This window comes from Lactuca virosa, chromosome 5, assembly GCF_052849685.1.
Source record: "Lactuca virosa cultivar CGN04683 chromosome 5, Lactuca_virosa_CGN04683_v6, whole genome shotgun sequence".
NCBI classification, from domain to species: domain Eukaryota; kingdom Viridiplantae; phylum Streptophyta; class Magnoliopsida; order Asterales; family Asteraceae; genus Lactuca; species Lactuca virosa.
The window spans coordinates 404658351-404671788 of NC_136430.1; the positions used below are offsets into that span (position 1 = coordinate 404658351).

The following is a 13438-nucleotide window of genomic DNA, read 5'->3' on the forward strand; positions in this document are numbered from 1 at the left end:
CTTTGTAATTTTTGTTTGTACCAATAATATCGGCATTTATTTCTTCTTGTGGGTGTTACTACCACATCAATAATGAAGCCATGTTATATGCTTATCTTCATTTGTTACTACTCCATCCATAATGAAACCGCGTTATATGCTTATCTTCTTTTGTTTTCGATTTGATGTGTTGTTTCTATTAACATATTTGTTGCTCTTGTAGATATATTCTTGTTGTTGTTTGTTATATGATGTTATTTGGTTCATATCAATCGGTTGTTAGGTGGCATACTTATTTTTTTCCCGACAGGTAATACATCAACTTACCAAAAATAATTTTGACTTAACAATACCATGTATTGTTGAAACAATGTCTCTAGTCAAAGGATGACCGTTTAAGTCTGGTGTTGTTTGGATCTATGTCCATCAGTCAAAGGTTAAAGATTCAAGTTAGTCTTATCGGAAACAAAATGTATTGATTTAAGAGTATAATATGTGATGTGTTGAGTTAGTCTTTCTAAAAAGGAATTCGTCAAATGTGTTGAAACCGCTCAATAAGAATATAGTTAATTTTGAAAAAAATATAAAATACAAAATCAAATGGCCAAGATTATACTATCTTCCATCAATATCAAGACTTTGATATTCACTTCCATTCCTATAAAGTGGTTGGCAACATAATCGAATAATTAGCACTTTTGATCCTATATCTCTTCATTAAAACATTGATCCCATCAATAAAGTTGCAAACATGGTACCAGAGATACCTAAACTATATATTGAGAAAAGAAAATAGTTAATTGGAGTTGAATACCAAGTTTAGCATAAATAGTAAACTGAATTTGTATTTTGTTCTTTGTTTTAATATATAATATACATGATTTTTCTTTATTTTTTGTTTGTTAGCAACCGACCCGAAATCAATTCAGAATCGTGATTTTTGGTCCGTTAGTATTTGTATTTTGTTCTTATTGAACATTTAATCAATAATTGGATAGTTTTATTAATTAAGCAACCATCAAATTAGTAATATTTCCATCATAAAATAAGAAGGCATTTGTTCTTTCTTATGATGGGGACACGTGGGGTTCACTTTTTAGAATCAAATTAATTCTTTTTGCCAACTAAAGCCTAATGAATTCTTTGCATTATACCTTCTTGTGGGGTCCTTACCCATGTTTTAGTTGAGTTAGTGTTCTATAATTATTGAGTGGGTGCATATAACATACCCATGTGTAGAAAGAAAGAGTTGAAAACTACAACTCGAGATGTTGTGGGACCAGGTATGGATTCGAGTAAAGAGTAATAGTGTTTTTCACCTTACAAACGAAAAGAATGGGCTGAGAAACAATGGAAATATTTATGCAATAATGACTTAAGAAAATATCAATCAAGTCTATTTATATGTACTTAAACTAAGAAATAAAAGAACATCCAAATAGCTTGTACTTAAATCATGATCACTTAGATATGGTTGCTATGCAAGAGAGTACAAGTAATAATACTGTATTTAACATACATTGAACTTGTATATAAACTGCTCTTTCAAAAAAAACTTGTATATAAACTGATATCAATAAGACAAAATGTAAATTTTCATTGAACCAAAAAAATAGAATAAAATTACTATTGATTATCGTATATGCAAAAGACGTAAATGCCCAAAGATAAAAAGCTTGTCCAATCATGCTCCATATAACAAATATGTACAAGGAAACAAACATGCCCGAAGATGTCTTATACACCAAACAAAGTCATTTCGACCATTATTAAGATAACATATATAAAAGTGTTTAGAAGTACACAACAAGAAGCCATCTTAAACACAAGCAACCTAACGAAAAAAGAAAGAAAAAAAAAAGTTGACATAAAATCGGCACAAAACTCACTCAACCATTACACGGTTTTCTACACTAAACACACTGAGAAGTGAGACCTCCTACCTCTGTACAATTCTCTAGATTTTGACAAACAATACGCGACTTTGTTTGGCATAACTTAACATACGTACGTGTTTCCTTGTTTCTATTTCTTGAAAGACTTTTATATCCTCGAGCCATTTTTGTAATGGCATAATATGATGTATTGTTATTTTGACATTAACTCACGCCTTTTGGAACGCACGAGATGAGGCTCCATGTAGAAGCCTTATGAACCCCAAGAAACTAAGCTTTCCATCCGCATGTCTTATCCAATCCTGAAGAACCACATGAACCGGTATCGATGGGCTAAGCCCAAGTTCCTGCATTTTTATATCAACAATATATGTATATGTTATAATCTTTAATCTTTAATATATAATATATAATATATAATATATAATATATCCCACAAAAAGTGGATTGGGCGCCTTGTGGGCCCTTCGCTTTTATGTCAGCCACCTAGCAGACCACTGTATGTATACCTGATCTGCTGATCTGCTCAGGGGTTGCTAAAAGAATAACTTTTTTACAGAATCTTGAATAGCAAAAAGTAGGGTAGGTAGGGTGGGGTAGGGGTAGGGGGTAGGGTGCGTACCGAGGCAAGTTCTTCAATCATGATAGGGCGGTTGCCATCTTTCTCAAAAAGGTCATAGGCACGGCGAGCAAGTTGCTCCCAATTTTCCATTGCTTCTAGCTGATGAATGCTAATGGCTGCTGCTCCAAATTCTTCAAAATCAAATTTTTTATATTGAAGAGAACTCACCTGTAAAAGTAAAACAAAAGATAATATTTCTATTTAGCTCTTTTTATCAGGATTCTTTCTACTTGATTATTTATCTCAACCACTAAAAGGGTATTTGAGGAAAGTACCATATGGACAAAATCTAGCACACGAGAGTCCTTTACAGCATCCGTGCAATTCTTCATCAAAGCCTTCAGAATGTTATAAAGTTTAGTACGACACCACAAAATATAAACTTTCATTTGCCAAAAAAAAAAAAAAAACTAACCGATTTGAAATTCTGCATGGATATGAATCCATTTTTGTTTGGCCCTAGTGACATAAATTGGTCACGAAGATAACCTAGCTCGGTAATTGTCAGTATCTTTGCAACAGCCTGCCAGGTGGCATAATAAATATTTTTAAACATTATTTATCCAGAAAACACTTAATTAAAAAAAGAAAAAGAAAAAGGAAAAGATATTACATACCCCTAAAGCAGCTCTTCTTAGAGGAGACGAACATATATACGATTTTACAGTCTTGAAGATTATCATGTCTAAAGGTATTCTCACATCATGATAACTCGCAAGCCATGGATGACCTAATCACAAGATTCATTTTATTATATATATATGTTGTAGTAAAAGGGTATTTGAGAGATATATATTTATTTATTTAGTGAAAGCTTACTTAGGGCTTGTGAAGCTGTAAGTCTCTTGCGATAATCTTTGTTTAAAAGCCTTTTGACAAAGTCAACTGCATCAGATGATAAAGACGGCCATGGGGCTTCCTCAAAGTTGGGGTCCGCCTTAAGAACAGCCCGGAAGATTCCGGACTCTGTGCGGGCCCAGAAGGGTCGACTTCCACATAGAAGAATATATGCAATAACACCAATACTCCACATATCAGCTTCAGTCCCATATGATCTATGGAGAACTTCAGGTGCTACATAGTATGCACTTCCAACAATATCATTCAACCTCTCATCTGCACATAAATAATTATTATTATATGATAATAATAATAATAATCATGTAATGATAATGATAATGATAATAATAATGATAATGAAAATATACCTGGCTTTACGTAGTCAGAGAGTCCAAAGTCAATGGCTTTAAGGAGGGAATGTTCGTCCTTTGATGTAAATAGAAAATTCTGAAGTGACACAAAAGAAATATAAGTAACAAATTATAAATTCAAAGTACAAAAAAAGTGGAATTTACTTTCTCCATTTTATCGATTTAGCTCATGAACTATTAACTTTTATCGATTTAGCTACTAAATTGTTGTTGAATTAATCGTAAAAAAATAATAGTTCAGTGGCTAAATTGATATAATGGTGAAAGTATGTTGTGTTATTCTGCATTGATATAATGCATATGACACATAGTCAAATTAAGGTCTTTTGACTAATAATCAAATACTTAAAATAGCCTTTGACAAGACAAAATTAAGTAAAAACCTTTGTAACATAATCAACTTCACAAGTATCTTGTAATGGTTGCTAAAGGTCAATTTGGTAAAGTTGGATTGGACACTTTCCAAAAAATATTACAATCTAAACTAGAAAGTTCTGCCTTTTTTTAAAGGCAAAAGAATACTTTATTGAACACGCAAAAGTCAAATAAAAAGATCATTTAGTATATATTAATTGTAATATAATAGAAGCTAAATATTGAAATAAATGACTATAAAAGTTAACACATACAAAAGAATGAAAGATTATGAATTTTTTTTTTTTTTTTTTTTTTACCTCAGGCTTGAGGTCACGATGAACAACACCTTGAAGATGACAATAGGCTGTGACTCTTAAAATCTGGACCATAACAGCCTTTGCATCTTCTTCTGAATATTTTCCACCCCTAAAAAAACAATTACAAATAATCAGCTTACAAACTCTCCAAAATAATCAGCTTACAAATAATCAGCTCTTTCAAAAAAAAAAACTCTCCAAAATTGTGCTTGTTTATAAGATTGAATTTTATGAATACCTTGCAAGTATCCTGTCTAATAGTTCACCTCCTTTACATAACCTACAAAAAACAGAAAAACATTTTATATAATAGTAAGCATAACTCCTTCAAAACAAACATCATTCATGTAATGCATCTTTATTTTAATAGAAGTGATTGTTATTGATCAAATGTCTCAAATACCCTCTAATAATGACAAAATCGGGAAATCATGAGCACCAAAAGCATCTTTGTGTGTTCAAATCTCTTTGCAAATATATAATAGAAGAAGAAGATATTTATAAAACTATTTATGCAATGAAAGCTTTATATAAAATAGGGAGAATAGACACTTACTCCATAACTATATAGACATTGTCTTCATCCTCATAAGCATCATAAAATTGAACTAGATTGTCATGCCCTGTTAGAGCCTTTAATATTTTCACTTCTCTCCTTGCATCTTCAATAGCAATTACTGTAGTCATCTGCATAAACATCAATCATTCAATAAGAATAAAAATAAATAAATAAACACACACACACACAAATTTTCACTATTTGGAATCTAGTACCTTTAGATTGAATGCTTTAACCCTAATTTCTTGACATATTAAACACCAAAGATTGTTTTAGTAGCTTTTTCATAAAGTTAAAGGTGATTGTCCCACAATTAAAGTATTTAAATCAACTACAAAGTCAAAACATAATCATTTTGACCTCATAAGTCAACTACACTATGTGCTTTTAGAAATAGAGATTAGTGAGGAGCTCAAAGGTAGTGAAGGGTCCACGGAAATTAGTGAGGAGCTCAAAACTCAAAAGTGTTTAAAATTGACTTAAACACAAGAAATAGCATCTTACTTTCATCTTTTTCTATAAAAAAATGTATTAAGACATTTACTTTGAAAAATCTACCCAATTAGATCAATTAAAGCAATGAAAATTGTTTAGTATTTGAATGACAATGTTATTATAAACAAATGAAAAGAAAGTAGGTTGCTATTTCTTGCATATGTGATATGACCCTTCAAAGCTTTTACCACATCCACGTAATTTTAGCAATTCAACTATTTTATCATGGTATATGTTGACATAAGGAAACTAGGTGATGAAGATGATGAAGGTTTTATATATAAAGTATAAACAATGGTGGATGAAAATCAAACCTTGGATTTGGGGATAACTTTAACGGCAACATCATGGCCCTTCATACTCCCTTTCTTTCCTTTAGCAGTACAGGTATACCCAAAATGCCCCCTACCCACTTCTTCTCCAAGCTCATAATGGCTTAATAACTGCTTAGAATACCCGAAATTTTTATCCAGTCCAACTTCGAATTCATTCCCTTCAGGAATCGAGGCCTCGTTAGGCTTAACAGACCCATGTCGCCTTGCAAGCAACGATCGAATATGCTTTGCAGGTGATGGAGGTGGGAAAGGGCGTTTGAATATGCGAAGAGGTGTCGAACTCACACTTGAATTCGAATTTGCAGGTGAATTCTTGAAGGCGTTACTGTTATGGAAGGGACTTGGACTGTAGTAAGGGAATGATGATTTCCCTGTTTGGGAATTTTGTGTTGTTGGTTCGATTTCATTCGGGAAATTGGAGTTTTCGAGTTGGGTTTCGAGGGTTTGATTGGGTTTTCCATGACAAAGTCCCATGGATTCACAAAACCAAAAAAGAAAGAACAAGAAAGAGATTAAAAAAATAAGGCTTTATGGTATTGAGTTTCAAGAAACTCAAGAACAAAAGCTTAATAATTGAACAAAATGCAATCTTTCCACAATTCAAGGAAATTGGAGGTCCAATTTCTTGAAATTTCTCGAAAACCGAATTCCTGCAAAAGAGAGGGGATGAAAAGCTCAAGACTTGAAAAGCAAATAAACTTTCTGATCATACAAAAAAAAAATAAGGATAATAATGTCAGAAAGAGAAAAACTTACTAAAATTCAGAATTGAACAAGTGTTTCCACCTGAAGATTATAAAGAAATGGTGGAGGTATAGAACCCAGAGATTTTATTTTTTACAACAAGGTAAAGTGGCAAGTGTTTGAGAGATTGGGAGACTAAGAAAAGAACCCAAAAAAGTGAAGGAAAGAAAAGATGCTTAGCAGAGAGAAACAAGAAAAAGAAAGGCGCAATGGAAACCAACCATTCCTTCTTTCTTTGCCTTGCTTTTTCAAGCTTGGTTTTCTTCCTTTTTCATTTAAATTAACAAAAAGAGCAACCATTTGAACCCTCTTCCATCAAATTTAATACTACTAGTTATCTTTTGTAATATATATTGTTTAATCTACCATATAACTTAAATAAACATTTAAAATGAATAGTCTTTAACGGTTTAGCTTTTGTTTTTCTTCGCTATTTGTATTGTGGTGACCGGATAATATATGTGGAAGATGTTATAATTAATTTGATTTATATTTAAATCCAGACACTACTCATCTTTTGTGGTTATATAGGTTCGCATACAGTGACTTTAGGCATAAGACATGACCTTATGTTTGCAGCTATGATTAATCGGTATGCCAAATCTAGTCCGAAAACTCAAAAGTCCCCAATCCAAAAAAAATTATGTTTTTCTTTTAGTCGTTTATAATATACATACAAATACATGATTTAATGTCTAACTTTTATCAAGAATATGCTAAAATTTTAATAAAAATATAAAATTGAGAAATGGATGTACTGTTGGGAGATGATTAGATGACCCTATTATTTATGGGGTGTATTTATTTCGAGTGTAATGGTGGTGAGTGGGGTTGGTTCTTTGGATGCTTCCAGGCTGTCCTTATTAGCGGGAGGGACAAACTCTTTTATAAACATTTTGCTAACCAACAATTTTAGTCTTTGAGCTTTGACCAATGGTTTTTGCTTTTCCCAAATTTAAATCTACTTTTAAGAATTTTTTATTATTATTCAATTTGTACTAATCATGTTTCGGTTTCCAAAAAATCAACAAATACCATCAAAACTTATCGCAATTTCTATCAAACTGAAATAATTGTGTTGGTAATAACATAAATAAGTGATAATCTACGTAAAATTATGTTTCTTAGGCTATTTAGATGTAGAAAATATATTATTACACTAGGGTGTGAGACTCATGTATTACATGAGTTTATTTAAAATAAAATTTAAATATAAAATTCAAAATATTTGAGAAGTTTGAATTTATAAGAAAAAATAAGAAAAAAAATATTGAATTATAAAAATTAAAGTGTTTTTTTTTCTCTGTTAAATTTAAACAAATGATTTAGATAAATAAATAAAGGAAATTAATGAAACTTTAATTTAGTAATTTTGAAATAGAAGGAAAGTCCACTAATTTATTAGATTTAAATAATATATGGAATTTAATAAAATAGAAAAATCATAAAATGACATGTGGAATAAAAATTAATTTAAAATAACCATAAAATTACATGTGGCAAAATAAATAAAAATGTGACATGTGGCAAAAAGATTTTTATTTATTAGAGTAGATGTTATCACACCCAAAAGGTGTCACGTCATCATCATACTCATACTTTGGTGTTATAACACCCAATATGGAAATGGGCAACACTAGATAACATATGATAACACCTTTTATTTTCTATTTTTATTTTAATGTTTTTAATTTCTATTTTTCCCATTTGTTTTTCTTATTTATGTTATAATATTTAAAATTATCAATATAAATTAAATCATAAATTAAAAATAAAATTTTAATAAATACTAAATTAAAAATAACAAAAAAAATTTACAACAAAGGACAAAAACATTTAAAAACTTAAAAAAACAATAAAAGATGATGGTTTCATAATTCGGGTCATAGACCCGAAGATCAAGTATCATAAGGCTTCGGGCTTTTGAAAAAAGATGTTTAGACCCATTTGGATGTGGGTAATGTAGATTATATGATCCAAGAGTTTGGTTTGTGCTTTGGAGTCAAAGAGTAAAATAGGAAAAGTAGTGTTTCAGACTTCTTTATGAATTATGGAATTTAGTTCGATGTGTTTGAAGTCAAAAGTAATTATATAGGGTTGTAGAGCTCTTCAATACCTTTCTGTTGATATAAAGATCGTCGAAATCGGAGTTGAAACGAAGAAGTTATGACCGTTTGAAGTTGGGACGATGTTTGGGTTAGCCGCGTACGGGGAGTACGTTGGGCGTACTAGGGCATCCCTAGTACGCTGGGTGTACCATGAGTACGTTAGGCGTACGCGATCAGTACCCAAACCCTATGTTCGTGGTTTGAGCCTTATTTAAGCTCCTTAACTTCCCCAAAACCATTTCATTCTCAGCCTCCACCTCTGCAACACCCTCTCTTGAAACCCTAACCCTAGTTTGAGCTTTGTGAGCAAAAAGAAGGTGTTTTTAAGTGCTTTGGAGTGTTCTTGGTGCACCTTAGAGAAAAATAAAGTCATTGAAGAAGCGTTGGTTGCATTGGAGCTTGTAGATCCAGACATTGTTCACCTTGATCTTTCTTCTTGAAGTATAAAGTTTGAATCTTGATGATGAAATTGTTAGATCTAGCTAGTTTTAGGTGTTATGAGCTTTTGGTCACTTTAAGTGCATAAAGTTTAGATCTTGAAAGTTTGTGACATTGTTATGGATAAAGTTGGAAACTTATCCATTTAAACATCATATTGATATAGATATGAAGGTTGGAGACTTGGACTTAATGGATTAAGTTGAAAAAGATGCACTTTTGGTACCTTTGAGACTTAAATACTAGATCTCATTTGTTAGGACCATTCTAATAGATAAAGTTGAAAACTTTATCCATTATGGAGTCATTAGGAACCATAAAAATGTGACCTTGGTCCCTAGTTTTCCTCCACGCATGGTCTTGATGTCTTAATGGGTTAAGAAGTTAGGGTTTTTAGATGTTGAAGATTTAATAGTAGAGATGCACAAACCCAGGATCCGATCCGATCCGGTCCGGCCAAATCCGATCCGGTCAACAATCCGATCCGGCCAAATCCGATCCGGATCCTTTCAAAATCCGGTTCGAATCTAGTCAACAATCCGAATCCGATTTGAAACCGGTTTGATCCGGATTTTTTTAGGTTTTACCAGATTTTTCGACGGTTTAAGAACCGTTTTTTGTAGAATCCGGTTTGTGATCCGGGGGTAAATCCGATTTCGAGTCCGAAAAGTCAAACCGGTTTGAATCCAGTCACCGGTTTGGTCAAAACCGGTTTTGACCGAAACCGGTTTTCGGATCGGATCGGTTTCATTTTGAGGATCCGGTTTTTGTGTGCAACTCTATTTAATAGTCATGCAAGACAATAAAGTTGGAAACTTTGTGGTTAAGGATATCATTTGAGGGTTAGATCTGGATTTTGGACGAAAGAGCTTAAAGGATTAAGCTCTTAATGGATTGGGAGGATGGCAGTCGCGTACGTTGGGCATACCAAAGGGTACGCTGCGTGTACGTGGTTATCCCCTCGACTTTTGGTCAAGGCGTAGTACGCCCAACGTACTCAACTGAGTTGACCCGGTCGACTCGATTAACATTTGACTTTGACCAGGTTTTTTACCAAGGTTGACCTAAGGGCATTTTGGGTAATCTGATTTATAGTTTGAGATTTGGGTTCCTGTTAATTGTATAGGTGACCGGTAGAGATAGCTTTTAGAGCAGTGGTCGGTACAACTATTTTTTCAGACTGTGAGGTGAGTTTTCTCACTATATCCATTGGTCGAAGGCACCAATGTCGGCCCCTTACTTGTTATGTGGAATGCTAGTTGTCTATGTGATGTTTGCATGAAAGACTAGGATCTAGCCCTTGGCAATTGAATGAAAGACCAGGATCTGGACCCTGGCAGTTGTATGAAAGACCAAGATCTGGCCCGTGGCACTTGTATGTAAGACCGGGATTTGGCCCTCGGCATTGCAAGGAAAGACCATGGGGGTAGCCCATGACACTTGTATGTTTTTGTATGTCTTATTTTGGGGAACTCACTAAGCTTTGTGCTTACGATTTCATATTTATGGTTTCAGGTACTTTCAGTTCGAAAGGGAAGGGTCCGGTGTGACTACACAGCATCCCCTAGAGTTTTCCGCATTGGCAATTAATGATATTACTCTGATGTTTAAATAATATATTCACTTTGATCGGTTTTGGAACAACTCGTTTCTATGATTTATTGTTTTAAAAATGAAAATTTTACCTTGGATTTTCAGGACGTTACAGTTTTCATTGGTCTAGAATATCAACGACTCTATGTAAGTATTTTGTTGTCCCTGGTTGAAATTGAATGTGTCTAGGTTCCGTAGGAGAATACTCTGCAATGTTTTGTCCTTTATCTTCAATCACCATGTTATGCATTATGATAATATCTCGTAGAGTGTCCAAGTGATATGGTCGTGTCGCATGTTCAACTATGTGTCATTTGTTTTTAGAACTTCGAAAGCACGTTCCACGTCCTTACGTGCTCCTACTTGTCTTCTCTTGAAAAATGTGTCTCTTGGTTCTATCGGGTGTCAAAACGTCTTCATAAACGTGGAATATGGTGGATATATTCCATATGTGAGGTAATACCCAAACTTATATTCATTTCCATTCACTGTGAAAGAAGCATTCGGTGCCTTTCCTGAAAAAAGGTCCTGAAATATTGGTGATTGATCAAGAACATTTACGTCGTTGTAGAACCCGCATGAAACATCCCAAAAATACGATCCAAAAATTTCGTTTTTAATTATTAATAAAAACCATAGTTATCAAATCATCACATAAAAATCATAAGTCATTGTATCTCAAAACATCATAAACATTTGTCAAATATATCAGAGTAAAACATCCTAGGCCAAAATTATGGTGTGTACACTGCAGTCATCCCGATCTCTTCCCCTTGCTACCGAAAGTACCTAAAACCAAAATTGAAAATTGTAGGCACGAAGCTTAGTGAGTCTCCCTAAACTACCATATACCATACAAATAATCACATAATCACATAATAACATATCATGGGCCCCGCCCGACATCGGACAATGTACGACATCGGGCCTCGCCCGGCATCGGACCGAAATCTGGCATCGAGCAAAGCTCGGTATACATATAAACATATCAACAAATACATATAAACAATCACATAACATAAACATATAAACATTCCTCAGGCCCCGCTCGACATCGGACCGAAATCCGGAAGCATACAAACATTCCTCGGGCATTGCCCGACATCAGACCGTAATCCGGAAACATACAATACAGACACATGCAAGAATCACGAAGACATCAAGCATACAAACATTCCTCGGGCACCGCCCAACATCGGATCAGAATCTGGAATCATATAAACCTACATCGGGCATTGCCCGACATCGGACCTTAGTCCGGACATACTAGCATACATAAACGGGCCGGCATTGGTGCCTTCGACCCGTTCCTACAGGAGAAAACTCACCTCGCAAAGCTGAATGCAGAATCTCACGGTAAGGAATCTCTAACGGCTACACCGACGACTCCTCGAGCTAACATTACCAAAATAACACTTAGTCAGAATCCAATACTCCTTCTTAGGGTAAAATAACCATTTTACCCCTGATCTAATTTAGACGATAACCTAGGCCCAATTCCATAACATCCCTGGTCCAATTCTATATAGCCTTTCCAAGCCCACTTATGGCCCAAGTTTCTAAATTGGGCCCAACTTCTCAAATGGGCCTTCCCTTAGGCCCAAACATGTCCTTAGCCCAATAACTAACTTCAGATGGCCCACTAAGGCCCAATAGCTAAGAATTCCAAAGATCGGCCCAAACCGAGGCCCAAATGATGAAAGCCTAATCCAGTGAGTACGCAGGGCGTACTCCTCTGTACGATAAGCGTACAGCTTGCATGGCTTGTACGCTGCGCGTTTGGGCTTGTATGTGCAGCGTACAACCCTGTTAAGCCAAAATCTCCAAAAAGGTTTAATCCCTTAAGACCTTAAGCTCCAAAACACATATCTGAGTCCAATAAAGTGTCTTAACCCATAAAGTCGATTACTTGGTGGCTTGCAACCCACCAAATGGACCCAAACTTGAAATATGGCAACTAACTTCCATGGAAATGACTAAAACTCATGCATGGCCACAATAAGACCTTCAAGATGGAAACTTTTCTGTTCTTGTGACTCATATAGCACTAAGGGTGGCAACCCTAAGCCTAGAGACGGATTTGGACCATGAAATCCATTCTTGGGACCAAAAAGGTCCAAAACACCATTATCATAGATCTAAGCATACATGAGGCAAGTTGTGAGCTTTCTACCTCAAATGAGTGCTAAATGGTGATGATATATCAGATCCTTGAGCTCAAGCTACTCAAGTTCTTCTTCACCAACTTCATATTTCTTCTTCCAAGCTTCAAACCACCAAAATGAGCTTCACAAGATCAAAATCACACAAAGATGAAGGAAGTTAGGGTTCTAGGGTTTGTGAGTCAAGAAAGTGGTATTTATATGGCTTAAACCCTAAAAATTAGGGTTTTGAGTCTACTCGCGTACGCACATCAACCCCCCGCATCCAATGCCTTCACTACCCCCCGCGTACTCCAAGATTACACCCAGTGTACGTCTTCAGTCAGCCCAATATACAACGACCCACTCACCAAGGCCCAACTCAACAATCCAATTTCAATCTCATAGTCCAACAATTAATTATAAGAAATTAAATAATTATCATTACCTCAAGTCACGAGTGTTACAATTCTCCCCCACTTGAATCAGACTTTGTCCTTGAAGTCCGTTGCCTTGAACAACTCTGGATAGTGCTCCCTCTTATCCTCCTCGGGCTCCCAAGTCCACTCGGACCCCTTTCGATGCAGCCATTGCACCTTTACCAGCTCCATCCTCTTGTTCCTCAGCTCCTTCGTCTTCCTGTC

The 13438-nt window shown here is 34.8% G+C and overlaps 1 protein-coding gene across 1 annotated transcript; it reads right to left on the reverse strand.

Annotated features, from left to right (window-relative positions):
* Window positions 1–1716: 1716 nt before the first annotated feature.
* On the reverse strand, window positions 1717–6787 carry LOC145111404 (CDPK-related kinase 7-like). Its single transcript, XM_079047686.1, has 12 exons — window positions 6527–6787; window positions 5750–6420; window positions 4938–5068; window positions 4620–4661; window positions 4382–4490; window positions 3705–3783; window positions 3316–3612; window positions 3114–3226; window positions 2912–3019; window positions 2772–2834; window positions 2497–2664; window positions 1717–2221 (listed from the first exon to the last, which is right to left on the reverse strand). Exons 2-12 carry the CDS (start codon window positions 6242–6244, stop codon window positions 2084–2086), a joined length of 1743 nt encoding a protein of 580 aa, XP_078903812.1. The 5' UTR covers window positions 6245–6420; window positions 6527–6787; the 3' UTR covers window positions 1717–2083.
* Between the last annotated feature and the right edge of the window lie 6651 nt (window positions 6788–13438).

Excerpts from the sequence above, each read along its gene's own strand:
- LOC145111404 (XM_079047686.1), bottom strand. The coding sequence starts at position 6,244 with ATGGGACTTTGTCATGGAAAACCCAATCAAACCCTCGAAACCCAACTC. Across the intron at positions 4,491-4,619 it reads TTAGACAGGATACTTGCAAG|GGGTGGAAAATATTCAGAAG; the intron begins GTATTCATAAAA and ends TTGTTTTTTTAG. Across the intron at positions 2,835-2,911 it reads CCATGCAGAATTTCAAATCG|GCTTTGATGAAGAATTGCAC; the intron begins GTTAGTTTTTTT and ends AACATTCTGAAG.